The 25,539-nt window shown below is 41.3% G+C and overlaps 1 protein-coding gene across 5 annotated transcripts in view; it reads right to left on the bottom strand.

Annotated features, from left to right (window-relative positions):
• The window catches only part of magi2b (membrane associated guanylate kinase, WW and PDZ domain containing 2b), an 87,991-nt gene that overhangs the window by 10,318 nt on the left and 52,134 nt on the right, over nt 1-25,539 (bottom strand). For all 5 annotated transcript variants that reach the window (XM_004553379.5, XM_004553380.5, XM_012919665.5 and 2 more), the window contains 6 exons: nt 16,416-16,473; nt 15,388-15,509; nt 14,585-14,767; nt 10,128-10,657; nt 9,206-9,374; nt 1,402-1,433 (listed from right to left, as the gene is read on the bottom strand). In XM_004553379.5, the coding sequence (XP_004553436.1) occupies nt 1,402-1,433; nt 9,206-9,374; nt 10,128-10,657; nt 14,585-14,767; nt 15,388-15,509; nt 16,416-16,473 (1,094 nt within the window). The remainder of the gene's footprint in view (nt 1-1,401; nt 1,434-9,205; nt 9,375-10,127; nt 10,658-14,584; nt 14,768-15,387; nt 15,510-16,415; nt 16,474-25,539) is intronic.

Raw genomic sequence — 25,539 nt, 5'->3', positions numbered from 1 at the left:
TCCAATGTTGTTTATGAGGGTTAGATTTTCTGATGGTTCGCGGTCACTCACAATGTGCTGATTAATAAGGTGTCAAAGTAAGTGAAGGAAGCCGTCACTAGCTTGGGGTCGAGTGCTTACTCTACGATCTGGTTCATTTTAAAAGCTCAGCCAGCTCAGCAACGCCAAAAAGCATAAAAGATAACAGAAGACAACTAAAGTTCATGATCACAGAGGGAATTCCAAACATTGTAACCAAGGCAGATTACTTCGCTGTAGATATGTGAATGTTCATGCCTTCATGCATGTAAACAGAGTTTACAACAAGCTGCAAACTACTGGTTACATTTAACAACAGCAAGATCAGATTAGACATTAGTCAAGACTTTTGCACATTAAAAAGATTTATTAGAATGAAAGAAGAGAGAAGCATGGAAATGTAAACCAAGGCCTTCGTTCACTCTATCCAACATGGTGGAGGCATTGATTTGGCATCGACACACAGTCAGTGTTTATTGATGATGTGGCTGCTGACTGAAATAGCAGAATTAATTTGAAGTTACACAAAGATAAATACAGTACAGATGAATAATGACCCAAAATATACTCACGTTAAAAACCTATTAATATAAAGAAATAAAATGCTATTTAATGGCAGAGACAGTCACAAGATATTAACTGATCAGACTATGGACCAACAAGCAGCTGCAGTACAGACTAGCAATGCATCGTCCTCCTTTGTGAAGGAAATGCAGCATTTAGCCTTTATGAAGTCAGTTTTTCATTTCTGAATTTGCATCTAGGTGTTAAAAAAAAAGAGAAAAATCTTCTATTTATGATTAGTTTGTCCAGTTAACTTTGGAGCCTTTGAAAATGGGGTGACCGTAAAATGGCTATAACTCTTTAAAGCCCTTGAATTAAAGCTGAAAGTCTACACTTCAATCACATCTTGATTGCCTCATTTTAAATTCACTGTAGAGGCAAAAATAGGAAATCTGTGTTCTTCTCTAAACGCTGAAGGATGTGAGTGTGTGTGTGCAGATATGCAGAAAATAATGTTGAGAAGGAACACGTGTTATTATCCAGTAAAGAAAAATAACTATTATGAATTTAAATTAACAATCATATTTCAAACTTAAATGTGGTGACAATCACCACACCCGAATGTGCTGTGTAATGTAAAGGAGAACAGATTGTTCGTCCAGCAACAGGTAGTCTAAAAATCAACCTGAAGAGGGGTTTTTTTTCCCCCCAGCTGGTGCGATGTACCTTCTGAAGTGATCAAAGTAATAAGCAGCTCAGGGGAGGATGTCTCTTTTTACAATAAAGTAAAAGCCAAACACCTCTGAGGTAACACAGTCTCTGCAACCAGTGCTGATCCCTAACACACAGCCAGAAACACATTTAGTTCAATCACCGTACCTGTTTGGAGGCCTTCCATGGAGAGATGTGGCCTGAGGAAGAAAAACAAAGTTAACACAGAACAAACTCAAATAATCTGTTCCATTTTTAAGGAAAAACAGAAGAATCGACGAAACACAACTACACGGGAAAAAACAAAACAACGAAGATCTGAGAACAAGCCTTTCTGCTGATGAGATAAAAATCAGAAATCTTCCCTTAATGAGTGACAAAAATCCGCAGTTTGCTGTTTTCATATTTCTCTGTTTTGACTTTGTTTGTGTAACTCTTCTTAAACAGGTTTGGTTGTTGCGTTTGTTTTCAGCATAATTACATCATTAGCTGCAGGCGAAAGCACAGGCCCCCGCCCCTCCACACGAACCCGCAAACACACACTATTTGCTGTGAAAGTTGTGTATTATCCGCGCGCAGGAAGCACGGAGAGCTCTACATCACAACAACAATCTCATCGCCACAGCTCCCCTGTGACTCCTCTGAGTCAAAGACGTACAGAACATTTATGCTGCTAAGACCCAAATACATACATTTATACATGGAGAAAATGTACAGTAGCTGCCTTGTACAAACATTTAGACTGAATCTTTACACTTGAGGATAGAAATGCATAAACAAAAAATCCTCCATCTGATGTGGGCGCTTGGAAAGTATTCTTTTGAGAATCCAAGCGTGCTTAATATCTGACAGTTTCTAAGATTTTCTGAGAAATGTCAGGGAGCGCCGGGTGGAATATGCTGTATTTATGGAACAAAAATGTGCAGTTGCTGGAGAACCCTGATGCAGCTTGCTTGCAGCAGCTTTCAACCTGTTGGGTAACTGAGAATTACAGGTGTTTTTGCATCTGACAGCACGCAGGAGAATGTGAAGGGATCCTGATTATGTGACTACTTCACTAGGGTTGATTTAAAAAACAACAACAAAAAAACAAAACCTGTTTACACTACTGTAGTGCCCCCTAGACGTGATGAGTCTGATGATGGTTGGCGGAAATGTAGCCAATAAACAAGTCTCCTCAGTGCATTAAACTAAATCCACACACACAAAAGTTTTTTTCCTGCACATCTCACAATTCCCAAGATATGAGCCAAAACATTTTGCAGTGTTCATCACCATATGGTGGCACAGCCATTTTTCAGTAATGGCTCAGTCACATCAGAGCAAAAATAGGACAGCAGCCTCCTTGTGACTGGGGGTGGGGGAAATGGTGTTTGATGGTCACTCCACTGAGTATTTTTTACATTCAGCAACCGGCTGCAAGCAGTCGTGGTGACCATGTCAATCGCAAAGCGATTACACAGGTGGGAAGCAACCTGTCCCCAAATAACTGCTGACTGACTGCAGTCACTCTCAGACAGATTGGTGAAGGTTTGCAAATAATTGGCATCATTTATAAATGCAGACAGATTGCCAACACATCTAAGTCAGTCTACACCAGTGAATGCAACTTGTCTGCAACATGTCTCTCTGCAACAGCTGGTTTCTGGTTATATTTATATAGTCTGGTTGCTTATATATCAAGCATTACCGTCAAAGTGCCAAAGTGCAGTCCTGCAGCAACTACGTCAGTATTTGTGGAAGAGTTGAATTTCTGTTTCAGATCCATGAGGCTCTGGCTTGATGCTGAATGTAAGCAGTTAATGTGAGTTTCTTTTTTTAACATGAATTTCTTTGCATGTAGACAGCCAGAGATTAGCAGTTGTTCATTGATTTATTGCAGTAAGGGCGATCGTGGCTCAACAAATAGAATAGGATGCAATGACAATATCACTATAATAACAGTCAAATGTAACCATAAATAATTACTGTCTCACTACATCGGTCTGCTTTTTAGATTTGTGAGATGAAGCCCAGAACATGTACCAACAAACAGAACGGCAGAGCTTTCAATTAAAAAAATAAATAAATAAATCAGAGAGCGCGAGAGAGTCGAGGACAACTAAATACGACAAATCACTGCATGTCAGTATGAAGTGAAAATGAAAATTTTAATTCATTTCCTTTCACTTTTCCCCCCACTTTGAATCCCGCCTCCCCCATTTGCCCAGTTAAAAGCATCTTTGCAACCTGGAAATATTTTCCATTTCAAAACCAAATGTCATCCATCCTAGCTGTATCTGAGAGTGTGGAGGAGGGAAATAGAATTAAAACGCTCCCATAAACACTGATGAGCGCCATCCATGGTGCTACACAGTGGCGGCGGCGGAGGGAGGGCTCTTTGGGAGGCTGGGACTAATAACCACGTTCTGCAGGGAATACGGGCCTTAAGGGAAGCCTTTAAGAACTTCTAATAAGTCCTTTTCAGAAAACTTTCCTTAATGACCCACTGAAGGAAATGAGCTACAAGGCAATTGTCCACTCATATTACAGAGAACCATCATCCTTACAGACACATTTAAGCACATTTAAATGCTAATATAATTCACCAGCATGTGTGGCGCACTCGTATGCATGCTGATGAATTACAAATGAATGACTTTTAGGAGGCTTCACATGGTCTCTCTCACAAGTCAGTGGTCAAACAGTCTGGCAGGCTAGTATCACAGACTAGCCTGCTGAGTTCTGGATGGCCTTCAGATTAGCCTGATTGGCTTGTGCAGCCCGACACCTTTTTCTTTCCAGCCTCAGTATGCATCCTCATTGGTGCTGCAACATGTCTCTGGTCTGTGGTTGGCTCTGCTTCAAACTGGGATGTCAGGGGACGGAGCTGTGAACATGACCAGAGCTCCGTGCAGCTCTGGCAGTGTGCCCACGCTACAGTCAAGCAGTCAGACAACACACACACACACAACACACACAGTCATACATGCAGAGGAAGTCTAGCACTGTGTCTCCGTTACAGAGGGCTCTAATGCACTCAGTCACACATCTAAAATCATGTGGTCAGCCTAAATCTCACTGATGCTCTGCACAAAAATTCTTCATCTGAGAACTCGAACATGTTTAAACATTCCTGACATTTTGCACATCTGAGTCACTGTAAAGGACCTTGTCCCCTCTTTCACCCTGCAGAGAAGAGAGAGGCACGGAGAGAGCCGGAGAGCTTCCTGGTGTGTCAGGCTGATAGCCCCTGTGGGGTTGTTGTCTTGAGTTGTTTGACAGAAACTGGTGAGTTTGTGAGGAGATGGCATCTTTGGGGGAAGGGGTGGGGGGGGTGGGGGGGTAATCTGCCACATTCAGCCTAGCATCTAGAAGGATATCTATTCAGAAAGATATACTTTGCAACTGTGTATCTACATGTGACTCTGCATTAGCGTGTGCATAAATGTTGTATCTGAAGCAGTGTTTTTGCAACGGCTGACCTCCAGGTGGCAGATGTTGGCTCTGCACGGTTGGGCCGCCACGGGGAGCATTGCAGCATTTGATCTGAGTGGCTCACATATACATCCACACATGCAGCGGCATACCCTGGTGTATTCTGTGTTCGTGCTGAAAGCACTTTAGTCATTTGTACTCATTTCATACAGACATCATCCTTATAGATCTCCAATTATTGCCAATAATGTATTCAAAGCAATCAGGACCTGCATGAAAATCAGCAAACCACCCAGCAGCACTTACATCAGACAGTCTGATGTATCAGGATCGCTAAGAACTAATGTCTTTGATGGCTTGTCAGGTCTGCAATCATAATTCGTGCCACACTTCAATTAATTAAACCTTAGACGCATAGGAGACTGATTGACTTCATTCCTAATTAAATACAATTTGCGAAAAGGGTGATGCAAACGAGGGCATCGCCATAATTCCTCTTTATTGTTTTGATATCATCTCAGAAACAAAGCATATTAACTCTGAACTCCTGGCAAATTATCTCTGGAGAAACTACAGACATAATGACAAAAACAAGCATTAAAATGTGAACTTCAAAGATGCTGCACGCCTCATTCAAAACACAATGAGCTCATGAGGTTTTCTCTTTAAACGGCTAAACAACAGAAGATGACTTTTGTTGTTCTTCACTTTCATGAGCAACAATGCTCCATATTTAACTGCTGTGTAGTTTAGTGTGTGTGTGTGTGTTTCAGGCAAATGGTATAGGCAGCCGGGGGGAATTATCAAGTCAAATGCTGACCTGTGACCTGAACACCTCCGAGAGAATCAGAGCAAGAGTACGTGTCAACAAATGCAGCTTCCACTGTGCAATTTTATTTCCTTGCAGGTGGCTAAACATACAGGAACTACAAAAAGTGGGAAAATAGCCACACTCCATGCGGTCCTGGCAGAACTGCAAGAATCTATACTTCAAGCTTCAACACCATGAAATTCTCCTCAGCCCCCTTTCTCGCCACCTTTATAACTCCATTTTGATTTATTTTCTCACACCAAGGGTGTGCGATTGTCTTCTCCCTTCACTGAACATGTGCAGGAGCATTATACGTGGAAAACAGCAGCTCATTGCAGGTATTGTGGAACCTCACTAGCCCCGAAATTTGTCAAAATACAAAGAGCCAACAGTCTAATAAGTCAGATTTAAATGCTTGTTTAATAGGATAAAAGCCTGTGCCATTGTGAGAAAGCAATGGAAGTTTTGCAATGGACAGGAAAACAGATCACAGCCAGTAATAAGACTCCATATATTCTCTTCTTGTCCCGCTTTCCTTCACCTAACATAACATCAAACTAGATTTGTATTCAGCAAAACGGTAAAAATGTGGTTTTGCAGCCCGTGCGAGCACAGTCAGTATATTCAGCCAAACAGCATCACACCATCCAGTTCATCCTGTTTGCCAGCTAGATGACACTCTCCAGTAATTTCTGTCCAAAGCACATTGCAGTAAAATAACTGCATTTGTTCTGAAGATGAGTGGCCTCAGTGGGGATGAAACTGCTTTCCCCACAACAGTGCCGGTGCCATCTGTGCCCAGAGAGTCGCGCTACACCTGACGGTGAGTTTAACGCCGCCTCTCATCCCAACTCCCCACTTCATTTTACATTTGATGTGCTGTATCTTAAAACTCCCTCCATGTCAAATCCCCCTCATGCCTCTCTGTTCTGTTTCACTGGAAAACATCGATGACATGTTGGTGATAAAGCTGCACTTGGAAACTGCTGAGAACACATGGTGCGATGCACAAAACACTTAGTGTGACATCTGCTGACACTTTTTTCCTGATCTGTAATATTGATGTGTATTCACTGGATGAGTCACCGCATATGAAATACACTAAACAACATATTGTTCATTGCATCCTTAGGTTATATCATTTCTAATAATCTGTCCTGCAGCCATTTGTACCTGCATTGATCAAATTTCCCCACGGTGGATATTAAAGTTTCATTTTCTTAACCGACACAATGTGAAATACATTTGAATTGTTTCACTTTTTATGAAATTCCCCCCTCCCCTGCCAACAGATAATTTGCACCAGACAAAATTATTCTTCCGGCTTCTAAAGTATTTATTATTCCAAAAATAAAATCTCATCTTAGGACCTGAATAAAATCCGAATAAATAGGCCGTGTTACTTGAACGAGTTTAAAAATAGAACAGGTCTCGAAATCATCATAATCAAAATCTCTTTAGCTCTTTCAGTGCTCACTGTCAACTCTACTTGACTTCTCTATTGCAAAGCTGCAGCTGGAGGTGACGATGCAAAGCAAAACGATGTTTGTGCACGTCAAAGCCAGAAACCAGCTTACATTTAGCGGGAAGCTGCTCTTGCACTGGACTCATCTTTAATTATTCTTCTGTTAAGTTATGAACGGTAACAAAATATCACATGTGATTCTGCATTAATTGGAGTGAAATCGTTTTTGTCACTGCAAACTTAAACAGTTCAAAGAGGGCATTAAAAGAGGAGAAACTTGCTGGACTTTCACTATAACCAATTTGATCATTCTGGCTAAAAACAGTAATCACAGTGGTGCAGTGGTTAGCTCTGCTGCCTCACACAACAATGGTTTTTGGTCAGTCTTGGCTCAGTCTTCCTGTTTTTATTACTACAGTCCAAAGACAAGCATGTGAGTCAAAACTACCCATGGACTTCTGTGTTTGCACCTTATGACGGAGTGGCGACCTAACCCGGTTGTAATCCAGCTCTGGTTCGGGTTCAGATGGAACAGGTGCCAGCCGTTGGCAATCCTAAAATGAATGGGTGGTTAAGAAAATTGATGGATAGGTGGTTCCCAAAGTTTCCAAAAGCAGGATCAGAGGTAGAACATTTCCAGTGGCAAAATTCCCAGTTTAAGGGTGCTTTCACATCTGCAGTGCTTGTTCCGTTTAAACTGAACTCTCATTCATTTTTTCCCTTCGTTTGTTCAGGTGTGAACATAATAAACGGCCACACTGAGGCTCTTTGGAGGAGATGGTGAACTCCAGTGCAGTTTGTTTATGGTGCTAATGTGATCACAACCAACTACCTGGGGTACATTGCAAGTTTGAGCTAAAAAACTTTCTGTAGCCACTTATGCTTTGTATTTTCAATGCGGGAATGTTCAATAGATGTGCAAAGGTCTGTACGGGCAAGCAACCAGCTGGGAAATCAACTGAAATTCTCCATGTTCTCCGATAGTCCAAAATAGAGCTCCTTCTTCCTATATTATTTATATATTTATTTTGTTGCTTCTGCTCCCAGACACATCTGGCCAATGAGCGGACTGAACATTCTCACGTGATTTGTAATGACGCATTTTGGCTCGCTTTAAATTCATCTGGATTTTCTTCTGTGTGAAAAGAGACCAAATCACAGGGAAAATACCACCAGTTTACAAACTCATCAACTGATTCGGTCCAGAGTAAATTCAAGAGACAGACACTTTCTCTAGATTTTAGATTAGAGTTTAAAAAAATCCTTTTGATAAATCTCATAGCAGTTGTGCAAGTCTCAGGCTGCTTGAGGAGCTCCCATGAAGAAGAAGAGGCTCGTCCACGCCCCTCTTTTCCACTCGCCATTCATTTACAGCTTCTAGTTCGGCGAGTATCTGTTAGCTAAATGCAGCAGGGTGGCCTCTTATGCATTTATATGGCACGATTGCATTTCATTAACTTTGTGTCTTCTCTCCCCTGCAATTCATGTTTTATTGTGTTCTCTCCGTGTGCTGCCTCTTTTTCCCTTAAATCCAAGCCGTTGTGGCAGATGGCTGTACCTCCCTGACCCTGGTGCTGGCGTAGGATTCCTTCTGTTAAAAGGGTTATCTTTATAAAATTTGCTATAATATACTCTAATATTATATTAAGTGATTTGTTAGTTCAGTAAGTTTATTTTTATTAAGACTGGGCAGAGAAATCTGCCCGGCATATATTACTCATTACAGCTTTCCTAGTATCCAAAATGGAGGAAAAAGGAAAAATAAAAGAACAAGAACAAAAAAAGTGTAAAAGTTATTTACACCTGTACCCATGTACCCAAATAGTTTTGTATATTATCTCTTTTGAAAGACATAACTGAATTTGACATATTCATTATTATGTCAGAGTTGTTCATTATTTCATCCCAACAACAAAAAGGTTTCTTTAATACCTTTTCCAAAAATATTTACCTGATAGTAGCTTCTCCTACATTACACTGACATTACAACTTCTTTCCTGAATTGAGAATAAAACCTTTGTGCAGTCTAAGAGTGACTTTAATTTTACTCTGAACAATATTCACATTATTTTCTAATAAAAAATTTGAAATTACTATTGTTATTTGACACTATATGAATCAAACTAAGTTTAACTTTCACTTACTGTTCTGTTCTATTTGGGAAGATTTAAATTAGGTGCCATTTACAAGCTTTTTTTATTTAGATTTGTTTTTGCAGAAAGAGTGTGTTTGTAGTGAGAAACAGTCAAAAGAAACAAGGTAAATGTTGTCTCTCTCACCTGTTCCTCCTCTCTGTATGAGGAGTGTTGCTTCTGCTCCCACAGGACACTCTTTGAGCATCTCCACCACTCGTCCATGTCCAGCTGCAGCCACTGACTGCTGGTTTACCTCCAGGATCAGGTCTCCTTCTACCAGCCCCGATGCTCCCTGTGAGCCCGCGTCTAGCACCTGCACCACATCATCATCCACCGTTACTATACTTGGCTTCATGGTACCTTCCAATCTCAAACATAAAACTGCTTTTGTAAACCACAATCAATAAAAATGGGTTACAGTGGAAAGCTGCAATTGCCCACAGTGGGACCTAAATTCTAAAATCTTCACCGCACATGTTGTACTGTTTAAAGATTTATAGGAACAGCCATCTGAGCTACTTCGATTCAAGAAGACTAAGAAATTCTTAAAACAAAAGGGGAAAAGCACAGATGCTGTCATGTTGGTGGAGACAAATGTATATTGTGGTGCAGATGTTTTATTGTACACATACAACTGGGATGAGGATTAGCATCTGTCACATTCCCAATCAGCGACTCTAATTTATATCTGTTCCTTCTTTCCAGGTATTTAAGTATGCAGGGTGGGAATTTTTTCCCCCCTTTTTGCTCCACACCTTCTGGAGACTCGATTCGTACCACATTAGTAGATAGCAAACCCAACACAGGGTGAGCTCACTTTGTTCTTCTTATCTCGATCTCTTTCTACCACGTTGTGTTGACCAAATTAAATTTTCTCTGACCTGCTGTCGTAACTCTACTTCAAGTTTAATTTGTAAGTCAGCTCGACTATTTTAGCCGACTGTGGAGAGTTTGCACTTGAAAGAACACATTTAATTCCTGAAATGCTGAATGAAAATTACAATTAAAATATTAAACAGGTCTGAAGTCGTTCACTGATTGAGGAGGCGGCGTTGGGACACTTCACCTGTTTAACTCGCTGACCGGTAGGACTGTCGGCGATGGTGAACCCAAATCCTTCTGCTCCTTTCACCATGGTAACTGTTAGCAGCTCTGCCCCTTGTGCTGTTGCCCCGGCAACAGCCCCAGTCCCAGAAGAGGCCATTGACACGTTGTCATTGTGAGGTGTGAGCGCCGATGCCGAGCCGGGCGTGGTGGGCGGCAGGGATGAGCCGTCCAGATGTGTGTCTCCGGGATGGGAAGCTCCAGCCTGGGCCAGAGCCTGACCAGGAAGCTGGGAGCTCAGCGACAGGTACTCCAGGTACGGGTCATAGCTGCCGCGACCATTCACCACCAGCGGGCGGTGCTCCAGCCCAATGGGCGTCAGGGAAGCGCTGGCCGCACCGCTTGGGTCCTCGGGGTCGAAGGGCAGGGGATACCCTCGACAGAGCACGAGGGTCACGCTCTGACCGATCGGTACAGACTGGAAAAGTTTGACCACATCGGCGTGCGTCGTGCCAAGCACGCAAATGTCATTAATGTAGACGATGACATCACCTGAGGGAGGAGACAGGAGCAGCCTCAGTCACATGGCAGAATGTCACAGTAGATGCAGAGAAAACCAAAAGATCTGTTGTCAGCGGCTCATGTATGACATAGTGTGCAGTAAAAATAAAGGTCTCATCTCTCTGTGGCATCAGAACAAGTTCGCCTCTCAAAAGTGCCACACAAGTATCATGGTATCAGTCCACTGCCACAGCAGGCGACCAAAGTGTATGTGCGAGACAGAGAGATGAGACAGGGGTCAGAGTCTTGATGAGTATGATTCGTGCAAATTGACAGAAAATCTCAAAAATTCAAATGTGTAAATACCTACAGTCTCATGCACTGCGCATTATAACCCTCCGACTCCATCTCACAGTCGAAAACCCAAAATGCGTGAGTACCATTGTTTAGAAGATTGTGTGTGTATATGTGTGTGTTCAGTTTCCTTCAGCACACCCATCCTGGCTGGTGGTGTCTCCTCAGTATTAGAACTTTAGATTGCTCTGCCTGGTTGATTGATAACATTTTTTTTTCTGCACACCAATAACAAAGAGGTGAAATAACTTCACAAATACGACACTAGATACTCCGTCATCTCTGCTGTAGTTTGAACGTGCGGAAAGTTATGGATTTCAGCTTTAAATCCACAGCCCCATGACAAATACAGCTGCCTCAAATCCTCTATTTCACACTTCTAGCAGCGCTCTCTGTCACACATGCAGACACGCACACATTCCCATGAGCATATGCGCACACACAAACATACACCATACATGTCGCATGCACAATCGTACACAATCCCTAAGAGCAATGCTGCACAGCTCAAATAGGCCAGCTAATCTCAGCCAGGGAGTGTCTGCGTGCAACTGTGTGCGAGTGTGAATGTGAATGTGTGTGCGCTCTGGCAATGTCACAGAGCGTAGAGGAGCAAGTTGGAGAGAACAGAAATCAGAACAGAGAGAGAGAGAGAGGAGGGGGGGAGGCTGACAGACCAGGAGAGAGGGATGGAGAGAGGAAAAACCAGAGAGGTAGAAAGAGAACATGGATGAAAACACACTGAGGCTGAAAACAGAGGAGAAGTGTCAGATGACATGGTTAGATAAGGAAGCATAATAAAGGGTAAGCTGCAGAGACAAAGAGAGATGGAGATAAAACAGAAAGAGATAGAATCCAGATAAAAGAGAAACTGATAGGCAGAGGGAGAGACATAAAAGCACAGAGCAGGAGCTGAAAGCAGGAAGGAGGAATCCCAGCTCTGAAATGAGCTCTAAATGAGCAGTTTAGGCACCGGCCGTGCCAGGCATGAGGCCAGCTCGCAGGTTCGGAAGAGAGCACACATGAAGCTTGTCCTCCTCTGATCCTGTGACGGTGGCTTACTGGGATTTTTCTAGCATTGGCTTTTTATCTTAAACCTAAAAACTGGCTTTTGCGTGTGAAGTTTAAAATAACCTATGGAATCTGCGTTTTCATCCTCAACAACATACTGGTAATGAACTGGATTTAGGACTTTATTCAAGGACACCAGGAATGAAAACACACACTGGCTGCTGCGAGGATCCAATCTGTACCTCTCCACACACAGCAATGCAGGTTCTTTCCAGCCACTAAGCGAGCCACGTGAGACAGCATTGCTGCTCGTTTGTGTTTACGAATCAAAGCACAAACACATGTCTGGGGGTGTCTGACACTGGTACACCTGTGTACAAATTATTTTACCAGGACTGTTTGTGTTCCTGCTGTTTGGCTATCAAGGCAGATTGAATCTCCTAATGAAGTAGGTGGTGTGTGGGCTGATGTCAGTTATGGCCAATCAAACCTTTTTTCTCTCCATCTTATTAAAAGGAAGATGTTACAGTGTACTGACAGAGGACAGGGTGTACTGGGAGGAAACTGGAGTCCTTGTCTGGGACGTACAGTGCCACAGGCATAAATATAGGGCATCCCAAATATGCCAACAAGGACAAATGATGCCCATGAATTCTTATTTGTGTGGATGTGGAAACAATAGCAATAGATTTTAAATTTCCAGGAATCTTGGGGTACACAGGCAATTTTTTTCACTATATTGATATCATTTATTATACATCACAGGGGACTTATAATAAATGATAACTGGACTTGAATTGGATTTGAGAGAAACTGAAGAAGACTTTAATAAAGAAAAACACAGGAATCACGGGAAGAAAACGACATTGACCTTAATAACGCATGCTCGTATAAAAAACCGAGACAGAGAGCTGTATATTTTGCCACAGAGGACCAACTGTGCCTCCTATTGGTATTTTGTATATGACTGTAAAAGTCCTTTTAGATGTGGGTATGTTACAGGTATGGTTGATGGAAAGAAAATACCCTGCGCTACTTGGAATCAACTCGCAACTAAACACATTTATATTATTGTGCTCTTACGACCACTCCACCATACATTCATATTCATATAGTGCTTTATTCTATGCACTGTACGCGGATCATGAGGAACAAACCATTACCATTAGTTTTGAAAATGTCCAGAACTGAAGTCATTGTGGAGAAAAATCCACAAATATTTATAATCAGTATTTAGGACCACAACTCCATTTGATGCCAAGACAGTGTAGCTACTTCATGAAGCTACTACTTATCTGGGTTCATGTCATTCCCCTAACCCGAGCCTGGCCCCAGGATAGGTAAACCGGACCCTTTTTTTGTCATCATGGGGGTTTTCAGAATCAATCTTTCTCTGTTCTCTCATCCAGGACCAATTTGCCCTGGGAGACCCTACAGCATAGCTCCTGGGATCACTGGAATGCGCAAACCGCTCCACTGTGATAAGGTTTCGATTCACACGGGAACACTCAAACTAAAGAAGACAAATACTTAATGAGAGTACTACTCGCTGAAGCCGCCACAGCCTGATGCACCACAAATTGAAAATTGGTTAAAAATCTTTTATGACACCTACATAATGGAACGACTGTCCTTTTCTTTAAAACTACAGCAGGATAAGTTTAAGGACTTGTGGCCAAAATGGATTGCATTTATCACCCACTTAGACCAGGCTTAACCTAACTGGAGGGGGCACTTATATTTTTGTTGAGATGGAAACAGTGACACTTAAAACTTGTGTATGTATCGCAACAGGAATAGAGAACGAGGAGAAAAAGTGCAACCACCTTGTAACATATTGTAAAGTTATACAGAAAAATTGAGAAATTAACACAATGCCATGGTACCATTTTCTTAATCTATAGTTTAATGACTGTAGAATTTAAGCTGCACGCTGACATATATTTTATTCAGTATTGTATCTTCTACATGAAAAAAGAAAATAAATCTATAAATCTGACGAAGCTGAGGCTGCACACATGCACAACCTTAATATCTTTTTATCTTTTAATATTTCTTAAGGAACAATGATCTCTCTACTGCACTTTAGAAGGTATACGGTGTTGAAATACTTGTTACAGAAAACTACTGACTTTGACTTTTGAAGAGAGTTTTGAAAAGACTTGAATACTTAAGAACGTAAAGTAATTCACCCAATCGTCCAAGATCTCTGTGCGCACTGCTATCGGGATCTAAATGGTTGCTCTTTATGCTACGAAATCTCTGGATTTGTTCTGACTTTTGTTGCTAAAAGTTACACAGTAACTCAAAAATGCACTGAATACTAACACTGCTGTTTTCTGTGGATTTTTTAGGAACCAGACATGTTGACAGAACCTGCCAACAGACAGGTAAAAATTCAAACTCCTGCCAGCAAAAAGCTTTCTGTATTTGATCTGCCATGAGAAAAAAATAAAGGTCCATAACACTGAGGTGTCACAGTAATGAGGGAGTGCTTAAACATTTCTACAAACATTACACTATCAGCAGTGACAGTGGTGACAGCTTGCAGTTTGTTTAAACCTCAATTTATTTTGAAACCAGTTGTCAAAATTGCACGCTACATATAATTACCTGTGTCCATTTTTCCATCCTGAGCAGCAGGTCCATCTGGTATTACGCTCTTCACTTGCAGGAACTCGTCGGGCTCGTCGCCTCCTATAATTGTAAAGCCAAATCCCATGTTGCTCTTCTGCAGGGCTGTCGATAGGAAGGTGCCCTTCAGCTGGGTTGGGTCCCTCGTAAACAATGGCTTCTCTGCATTTGGATAAAATTGTGAGGGACAAATTTACACCATATTTTTATTTCTAGAACTGTTGAACATTGTGTTATTGAGTCATTTTTTTTTGCTTTTACGTGATTTATTCAGCACTGGATGCATCTATTGTAATTTTTTTCTTAATGCCAAAACTTGAGGATACAATATCCTGATAATCTCGCTGGAGAAAAGCAGTTTTTACTCAGATGAAGGAGTAATAATGTCCTGCTGTAGTATGTCATCATACGCATGCCTGGATATGACCACTAGGGGCCTTAGGGCTGGCATGTTCTCTGTCCCCTGCACTGCCTGTGATTTCCATTCGACCCTGTACACTGTGACACTGTTAATCTGCCCCATCAAACACTCGTGAAACAGCCCACTCTATGACATAAGCCGTGAAAAGAGGAATAAAATGCAAAGTATTCAATCCAGAATTTCAGCACTGGAGGGAAAATGTGTAATTATTTCAAAAATGCATTAGCGTGAGATGGCCTCAAGACCAAGGCTATGTGCTACAGACATTCTTTCTGCAGTCATGGCATTTTCATATTTGTGCAACTGCGTGAGCCTGTCAGCATGTTTTCATCTAAGTACTGGACACGGTGTGGAATTGTACCTCTGTAAATTGTAGGCAGCGGTAGAGCAGAGAGTCCCTGGCTCTGCATCTGCCTCTGCTGCTCCAGGCGTCTCTTGGCTTCCAGGACCGGGTTCTCAAACTGAGTCCTTCTATTGATGTGACTGTAAATACAGTGCATTGTCACAAATTATGAACAAGGACAGATTAAAGCCTCTCTGAAAGCCAACAGAAATACCACAGTGCAATGCTTTATTAGAAATGTGTTCACAGCAATCATGCTTTTATTTTATATTTTTGTGAACCTTGTATTCAGAGGTATTCAAGTGCCAAAAGTGAGTGCTCATTCATAAAAAAAATAGCAGCTTTCCACGTTTTAAATCACCAACATTTAAAAATCTGCTGAGTTAAATAACTCCTTTTTGAAGGAAAGGGTTGTTAGTCTTGCTGAGAGCCCAGCTCTTAGTCAAATTTTCAGCTGCTGTTGCTAGTAAATATTAGCACTCTCCTCAAGTAAAAACAGCAGAAGGATGGAGATAAATTGCCAGAAAATATCTGTGGAACATGTTTCTGCTGGATGTAAAACTAATGTCTGGCAGGTGTTTGCAACCACGATCACTGTAACAGCTTAACAACACAAAGCTAGTTTATCTAGTCTGTAATTCTAACTTCATCTACAGTTTGTTAAAATTTAATAATGCATTAAATTTCACGACTATGGTTATGACTTGGGTGTAAAATATAATTCCTTTAGTAATTCTTAGGTGCAATTAAATTATATAAATAAGCACATTTTGTAAATTAATGACAAAACAGAAACAGCAGCCTCTTAAAACTGTATCTGAATAAAAAGAGCAACAAAAAAAAGTGTGTTTGTCATATAACCTGCAGGACAGCCCTCATAAGCAAGCGCTTTACTTTAAAGCTTTAATGAAATAGCTGTAATATATGAAAAAGAAATGGGAATTGAGTCATTTATAATTCATAACGAGGCGTTGTAGCGCATGGAAATGCATTTCCTGTTTTACTCCAGAGTGGCTGGTTTATCCAAAGACAACGGGGAAACTTACTCTACGTAGTAGCTGCCGTAGATGGGGTCATCTATCTTCTCCCAGCCGTAGGGCAGCTCTGAGGGGAAGAAAAACCAGATAAGGGAAATGAAGTCAGTCAATGCTGAGAGCTGAGGGAAGGAAGGTAGACTCTAAATTGAACCACTGAGGGGAGACGGCATGAATCTCCGAGCTCACAGCTAGACGCTCCCAAGCGCTCCTTTAATAGACAGACAGCACTTCGATCTGCAGTGGTGGCTTCTTCATGGAGACGCGAATCACAACAAAGACGTCAGCCCAAAACAGGGTGGGAGGAAAAGAACATTTAAATCATCTGACACCTCGGCCTGCCTTCTTTCTCTTTTCTTTCTCCGCCTGTTATCGTGAGCACAAATCCTTCAAGGCCAAATATCAACAACATACTACTTCATGTTTGTCTCCTTCACCCACCCACTTGTTTTCGCCTTGGACAGCTTCCGTGGCTGTTGTGTTAATTGTCTCCTCCTCTCCCTCCTCTGGTTCTGTTCCCTTCTCACTTCATCCATCCCTTCGCTGATTTATCTCTCCTCTCTCTATTATAAAGGAACTGGGTCAAGGCGCTGCACAAACTCCTGTACTCAATGCCGGTTTTCTTCTAATTTACTTCTAACTTTCCACTGTGGTGCACAATCATGCCAAACACACCTTGTACAACATGTTGTTGTGAGCTCCCTCTGCCGGTTTTTGCAAAATTCAAGATGTTTTGGTTTTCTGGTTTAGCACTCAGCTTGCAGGAAGCTATAAGAAACACAAGGGTGGGTTTAAATTGCACTATAAGATTGAGCTAACATAGAAAAACACACACACCTACTCAGCAACAGTCCATCTGTTTCCCTCCCACTCAGACATATACCGGATATATAGCATGTCTCATTAGCATTAGTGCTCTTGAAGTGTTCATCCTATTTCTCGTATTATTTATCTTCGGGTCTTAAATAGTCTCATTCGTGTAATTTATAGCTGAAACCTGTGAAAAACTAAGTACACCCCATGATTCAGTAGCTTATACAACCAGCTTTGGCAGCAATAACTCTAAGTAATCGTTTTCTGGACGACTTCATCAGTCTCTCACATCATTGTGGAGGAATTTTGGCTCACTCTTCTTTACAACATCAGTTCATTGAGGTTTGCAGGCATTCGCTTAAGGTCCCACCACAGCAATTCACTCAGGTTGAGTCTGGACTTTTGACTGAACCATTGCAACACCTTGATTCTTTCCTTTTTCAGTCACTGTTGTAGACTTGCTGCTGTGCTTGTGAGCAGTGTTCTGTTGCACAACCGATTTTGAGCCAAGCTTAAGCTTTTTTCCAGATGGTCCCACATTTGACTCTATAATACTTTGACATGCGATGAGAATGGTGGACTTAATGACTCAAAGTGCAGCTGCCGTGTAACAAGCCCAAGTCATCAGCACCGTGCTGACGACTGTTTGTGTTTTGGCTACATTTTAAATACTTGTTCACTCTTTTTCTAATTCTGCTGTCATGAAGTTTAACATCTAACATGCTAACTGAGGCCTGCAGAGTCTGAGATTTAGCTCTCGGGTATTTTGAGTTTCCCTGATCACTACACGGTCTGACCTTGGGATAAATTTATTGGGACGTCCACACCTGAATGCGCCAAACCAGCAAACTGCCAAAACTTACTGATGATCAGTTAACCAAGTGCATTTGATTAGCAGCGCTTGGTTGGTGCTTACCTGCTTAATTTCTAGCAGCAAGGTTGTACTTAGTTTTTCAGAGGACTGCATGGAGTCTAGTGAAAAAATGCATTTTTCACACGACTGTAGACGGTCACTTTCCACCACTAATAAAGCAAAGGTGATGAACAAAGAACGAAACTACTGTCACACAGATTACAGATGAGGCTAGAAGAGAAGCACCGAGGGAGGCGAATAAAAACATGGGCCTAGTGTGTGTAACGCTGTTGCATTTGTAATGGAAAGGTGTGTGGCTGTGGTGTGTGTGTGTGGTCAGAGGGCCCGGTGGCGCCAGTGTCCGGCAGCCTCGCCTCTGTCAGTGCGCCCCAGGGCGGCTGTGGCTACAATGTAGCTTGCCATCACCAGTGTCTGAATGTGTGTGTGAATGGGTGGATGACTGGATATGTAAAGCGCTTTGGGGTCCTTAGGGACTAGTAAAGCGCTGTATAAATACAGGCCATTTACCATTTAACGCTGTTGCATTTGTAATGGAAAGGTGTGTGGTTGTGGTGTGTGTGTGGGTTAGCGGTTTTGCTTTATACCTCACTTGTTTGCACAACAGTTTCAAGACTTGGTTTTTAAATTTAGGACTGACCAAAATGTATTTCTAGCACTGACTATTAAAATCTGTAAAGCACAAAAAGTTTAAAACAAGTTCCTGGGCTGATAATAATTTTATTTGTTTGGTGATCAGGTTCTTTGGTCAACTTTAAAAGTCCCCCTGTAAAAATATAATTGTTATAATTGTATTTACATAAAATATCTTAGTTCAAAACATCAAAATTTTCTCATGATTTTACAGATTATTTATCCTGTAAAGAATTTTGTAATGTAGTAAAACTTCTGTGAAGCACAAGAGTTTCCACACTCAATAGTTTTTATAACAAAAACCAATCAGTCGATGTGTGTACATGCTGCTTTATAGATTAATTAATAATGTGAGGTCATTTATTGATTCTGCCTCTAAGCAGAAGAACGTTTCATTAAATTTGGAGGAAATTTGTGGAAATTGTTGTGAAAACACTGAACATAAAACAACATATTTAGATTTCTCAAAGCAACATAAGAGCACATAACTCAGGTATTAAAAGAGACATTTTTTTAACAGTACAAATCCGAAACACAGCCTGACCCACTTAAAGAGTCACACACCCACCCACACCCACCATCAGTCCTATTATTTTTACAATTATTTGGTCCGTGTGATACTGATACAGCGACATCATCCTCCCGCGTTGTAATAAAATTATGAACAGATCTGTGATGTAAATATAAATAATCCGTGTGTGAATGTGTCAGTCTGTGTGTGTGTGTCCTGCTGCTGAGCATGCTGACTGTGCAGCCCAAGGTGTTTGCTCAAGCCGTCCGTGCCGCACCGCCATTACCGTAAATGACCCTTCTCATCCTCGAGGTGAAAAAGCCTGATGGATTCATACTTCAAACCACCTTAAATTCCTTACCACCCTGTCCACGAGCCACCTTAAATGTCAGCCTAAGTCATCCACTAGTCGCTTTCCCTCCCCCTGAACTGAAAGGGAGACAGTTTCCATGGAAACCACCAGTGGAAGTCTTTCTTTTTTTTCCCCCCCTCGCCCGAGCTGAGGGCTCTGTCTTGTCTCTATTTCCTGCCGCGGCAATACAGAGAGCGAGGGGTGTGTGTGTGTGTTTATGTGTGTTTTTAAGCATTCAATCGAGTCAGTATTTGCGGTGTGCGCGCGTGTATGTGGGGGAAGTGCGTGTGTGTATTAAAAATGGCTGAAATGTGTCATCATCTCTGACATTAAATCAAATTCCTCGTGTGTCTGAATATAGCGTGAGCATTGAGGGGGCTCACTTGTGTTTGCTCATTAGTGTGTATGTGTATTGCTGTCTCTCTTGACATAAAGTCTAATTGTGATTCTTCTGCATTAGATGACTCATCTTCCCTCTCACAAAACGTCTCTCTGACCAACAGGAAGCCACGAGCAGATACAATGAACTCATCTGACTCATCTGACAACAAAGAAGCCAACAATGACTTCAAGAATAAACTCAAAGAAATACAAATTCCACAAGATTTCCATGTAGGGCTGCAAAAAAGGATTTTCAACATCATTCTAACTAGAAATTATATTTGTAATGACAGATAAATCATTCGATTTGCAGCATCAGCAAAATAGTAAAACCTGGCATATTAAAACTAATTATCTGACCAACAGCAGAAACTAAAAAACTGGAAAAATCTCCCAGATGAAGACTCCCTCTTAAAAAACTAAGTAGAACTGTGAGAATTTTTCCTCAGGTGCATTTTTTAAACCATTTTGCAGTCTAGCTCTAGACAGCATAGACAGAAAATACAAAAGAGCTGTCAAGACAGAAACATATAAAACAGTGATTGCAGAAAAATGAGAGTGAAAAGATGAGAAAACTCGAGACAGAGAAATGGTCGTGGTCCAGACATGACTCAGTGTAATAACAGTGATGAAACTCTGAGGTAACATTTTTAGCGTCGCTCTCTGAGAGTGTGCTCCAGCGCTCTTTGTATGCAAGCCTGAACCCATTTCCATCTATCGCAGCTAGCTGCAAACACGGTTTTGACACTGTGACGTTGGCCTTAGTGAGAAATCCCGCCTCTGAATGACAATAAACAGTATGTTTTTGTCGACAGCGCTGGGATTACTTGGAAACTGACGCAGGGATTGAGTGCGTATGTAAGGCAGAATTCAAAACAACTCTTGGAGGGACTTGAAGCTTGTCCTGTTTTTTCCTGCTCTGAGCGAGAGAAGGGATATGTGCTTGAGTTATGGAACAAAAGACTAATTGACAAAAAGAACCAGATCTGAGGTGACAAGCCTTTGAACTCTGGGATTGAGTCTCAGCAAATACATACATTACAATGCACACAATGGTTGTAAATTTGTGCAAACACATAAAGCACAAACAGCCATCTTCTCAAACTCAGCCAAAAAATGCAGCATGGGAGCAAAAGAACGCAGAGAGGCTAAGTGAAGGGAAAGGGAATAGCGAATGAGGATATGAAATGCTCAAGGAAAGTGGAGCAAAAAGACCAGACGTGGAAGCAACGGAAAGGGAATAACAAGAGGGAAGAAGGAAGAAAAAAAAGCACTGATGAAAGTGTGTCTGAATGTTTTTCTGTTTCCTGCCTGAGGCTATGAGACTCTGGGAAATCCTTCAGGCAGAGGGGCAGTTAAAAACAGCACCACCTCTTCTTGATGTTCCCATCCCACATTTATTGTTTTATTCACACCCCTTGCATAATTTGATATCCTTGCTTTCATGCATATTTCATCATCTGAAAATTACATGTCCATTAAAGTGGGCAAAAATGGAAAAATGCTTTTAAATTATCACATTTTACAGCGGGAGCACCAAGGTATTGCACAAACATCAAAAATTTGGCAGAACATTATATCACCAAGAGCTACAGGAGACCATTACAAAAAAAAAAAAAGAACAGTGCGAGTAATGTAAGGATGGGGATGCTGGATTAAACTACTACATATCCTTCTGTCATCCCATGTGCTTGCTTAGCTGTTTATACCAAAAAAGAAAATTTCCTGGCATCTAAACCTGTTTTCTGGAAGACATTAATTCATAGGTGCTGTGAGAGGACGTGATGTGTCATCCAGGGCCTTCACAAACGCTCTGCTAACAGTCTTTGATCCAAATTCCTCTGCCAGTAGTGATTACTTAAGCATTAAATTCCTTTAACAACTGCTTCCTCCGAAGACGGAAACAGGCACAGCAAAAGATTAAAAAAAGAAAAAAGATAACTCAACTTCACACAGTGAAGGCAAAAAGAAAGAAACTGAAAAGTAAAATAAAGTGTCAAAAACTGCAGTTTCTTAAATGGCCACTAGAGGGTGACTCTACTAAGCGCGTCAATCCTCTCGAAAAATAGTAGTGTGCAAAAGTCTTGAGCCAAAATGGGTGTCTTCAATTAAGTTCTGCTGGTTTCTTGAAGGGCAGTCTTTGGATGTTGGCTGCTTTTTGTTCCATTTTGCATCCAGAAAAACCCACTCTGTCAGTGTGGGGTTTATCCATGTATGTTTGGGATCATTGTCATGCTATAAACGATGCTATAGCCAATCAAATGGCTTCCAGATAGTGTTGCATTGCCTCCACCATGTTTTACACTCACTGTTGTACCTGAAAGTCCAGGTGCAGGTCAGATCTGTGTCAGGTCTTCACACAATATTTTTTCCTATTTTTTAAGAACATGACTTTCAGATACTGTTCTTCTGCTCTTTTTTAATATCCCTGGCACTTCTTTTGTCCTCCACTTGTCCAGTTTCCTAATTTTCTAAAGACACACTGCACACCATCCTGAGATATACCAGGTTTTCAGCTAACAGGTTTTTTTGTGTGTGTGTGTGTGGGGGGGGGGAATAAAAAACCCCAAACAGTTTTATGCCTGTCAAACAAACTGTGTTATGTTTGGCATTTTTAAGCTGTCTGTTAATTTAAGTGCCTTTTTTTACGCTTGAATGACTCAAAGGTCAGTGCTAAGTGGCTTAACAATCAAAAAACATTTCTCTGAAAATGGTAAGGTGCAAGGACTGGACTGAAAATGAGTGAAAAAGCAACCAATGTCCAAAGAACTACTTGCAAGACCTGCAAGTCTGGAGAACTATTGTTCATGACTTTAAAAAAACTAAAAGAAAGTCTTCTTCCTTTAGGGGCAGGCTCGAGAGTTTTGCACAGAAATGTATGTAAATGTTTTTAAAAAAGACAAAAAAAAGATGGCGACACCGAAATGTTAGACTTGAAGGTTCATTAGAGTTTCTCCCAAACCACTGGGAGGCGCCACTTTGCCTACGTCCACTTTTACATACAGAGCATGAAACTAATTTTCAGTGAGAGATTACATGGAGCTCCATAAGCTATTGTAGCAGCTGCTAAACACAACAGGACCTGATGCCTTTCTAAAAGATAAAGTCGTAATCGGATCTGACAGAAACTTTACAGACATCCTCCACAGCAAAGCTAAAGTACTGTCAGCCATGTTCGTGAAAAGAGTCTGAACCAACAACTTATTGTGTGTGTGTGAGAGAGAGTAAGAGCCAGTTTGTGCAGAGCTGAGCGCCGTTATTAGAATTCCTGTCACAGTCTGGGCCTTTACTGGGAAGAGGAAGAGCGATAGCGAGGCAGAGAGTGAGGGAAAGACAGGAGAAACTGAAGAGAGAGACTGAAAGGGGAGAGAGGGGGAGATGTGAGGTGAGGGAGAGGACTGAAGGGATGAAGAACAGAGGAGAGGTAGAAGGTATCGATTTAGAGCTTGCTCTGGCGGATCACATCACAAACTACTTCAGTGGCCGGCTGTGACAGCAGCAGGGACGTTAGATCACCTTATCGTCATACATCTCATCACGCTGTATCACCACTGCGCTTCAATGTGTAGCAGAATAACGGATGCAAATCTTTCCTAAAAATTTCTGTGTTGTCAGAGTCGATTTTTGCTTTGCTTCATTAAAACTGCTTCTAAACAAACCCCAAAGATAATGATGCTGACACGTATAAAGAAAAGGCAGCAAATCAATAAATTACCTAATCTGACCAGCTATAAACTGTACCTTATTCTTCTCTCGTCCACACATCCACACACACCATTCTCGTGCTCTAAACACGAGGGCCACAAAATCGTAAACAGGTTAGAGAGGACTAATAACACACCGTTTTTGAGACCTTTGTTTCTTCCTTCCTGGACAGACGTTGCTGCTTTGACCTCGAAACATTTATTCAAGACAGAGAGTGACAGGTCAGGTCAATGCTCCCCGACAGTGAACATATCACGAGAGTCAAACACACCAAAAGGTTTCGGAGCTGCTACACTGGACCAGCCAAAACATATTCATCCTCAGTGGCAAATAATCCCAAAGAAATACACTTTTTGCTCCTGTTTGAGTAATGTTTGCTAAAAACTGCACTGCCCAGCTTTTTTAAGATAACAAATTGGCCCTTTCGCCAACAATAAATCTCCATAGGTAATTTGTTTGTAAAAGATTTATGTCTTTACTAGAGCAGCTGAACTCTCCAGACTTTAAAACACAATAAACTGTGTTTTATACTGGAGTGATACATTCTGAAGCACACAGTTATGGTTACAGGCCAGTCATTTTTATTCGAGGTCTTAATTTAATTTAATTTTTTTTAAATTATTGAATTGTTTTGTTCAGTTAATGATGACAGAAAATAATAACTGAAGCATTTCATTCCCTTTGGCACCTTTGGCTCATTCTCAGGCCGTCTGAATACAACCTGCCCTGCTCCATGTGTGAAGTTCATTTTTCCCATCTGTCCCCGCTTTAGTCCTCACACAATGTAAAGGCATCGTGGACCTGGATCTTCAATGTGGTCTCATGATTTACTCTTTTGGAATGTGTGGATTGTGATTCTGGTTCTCTATTTGTTTCTGGTCTTTAGCTTATTGTGTTCTTTCTTATGATCCCAGTTCTCTTCTGTGTCCAGTTTCTCATAGTCTTGCCCTCTGTTTGTAGTCTGTGTTCTAGTTTATCTTTAATGGTCCCGTCCTGTTTTCCCAGTAATATCCTCGTGTCTGCGTGGTTTGTGTGTCTTAGTCCTGGTCTCAGTGTTACTTCCCGTTTTATTTTGAAAGTCACACGTCTCGTGTCCGTGTGCCACTCCATCATTATTTTGTTAACTCGGTCTATTGACAGCAATAAAGTTGTGTTTAAATTCAGCTCCTAATCCTGCCTGCCACATGACAAAAGGCCTGTTTTTCCTTGAAGTGCATTTGCTCTTCAGCTTCAAGATTCAATCAAATCCTTGTGAGAGGAATTTTTTTTCATGCAAATATAATAAATCAGCCCCTACAGGTTGCTGGAAAATCTTAAATCTGAAACCCGTCAGCAGCTTAATACTCAGTTCTGACTTGAAAACCACAAACTTTTGACTTTGTTGTACAAATTAGTGGATCTAACTCTATTCAACTAGGGTGGCCTAAATACCTTTGGCTAAGCACTGTGTACCAGTGCAGTCCTAACTATAATTATAACGTTTACATCCTTGTGAGGCAAGCGGTGCGTTCCTTTCACACAGTGATCACACAGATGTGCTGCTAGCCACAGACGCAGACACACATATACACCTATCACTATATACCACACAGAACATGTAACACATCCTGGTCTGATCATTTCTACCTTAGTAGCCAAACTTTTTTTTTCTCACCTTTACAAATAATATATTTCTCCTATTACCGTTTATAAAGAGTTTTCTCATATTCACATTCTTTACCTTATCACGCTGAAAAAGTCTGAAGAGATCTCCGTTTTCTAAATTAGAATTTGAACTAGCTTTAAACATTTTCCCCTCGCTGAGTGCACATACAGTTTTGCTCTAAAGTTCATTATTTTCTCAACATTTGCCCGATAGGCAATAAAAGGA

The sequence above is a fragment of the Maylandia zebra genome, linkage group LG7, assembly GCF_041146795.1.
Source record: "Maylandia zebra isolate NMK-2024a linkage group LG7, Mzebra_GT3a, whole genome shotgun sequence".
Taxonomy (NCBI): domain Eukaryota; kingdom Metazoa; phylum Chordata; class Actinopteri; order Cichliformes; family Cichlidae; genus Maylandia; species Maylandia zebra.
The sequence above is the reverse complement of the archived record's forward strand: the minus strand, read 5'-3'. Positions and strand labels throughout refer to the sequence as shown.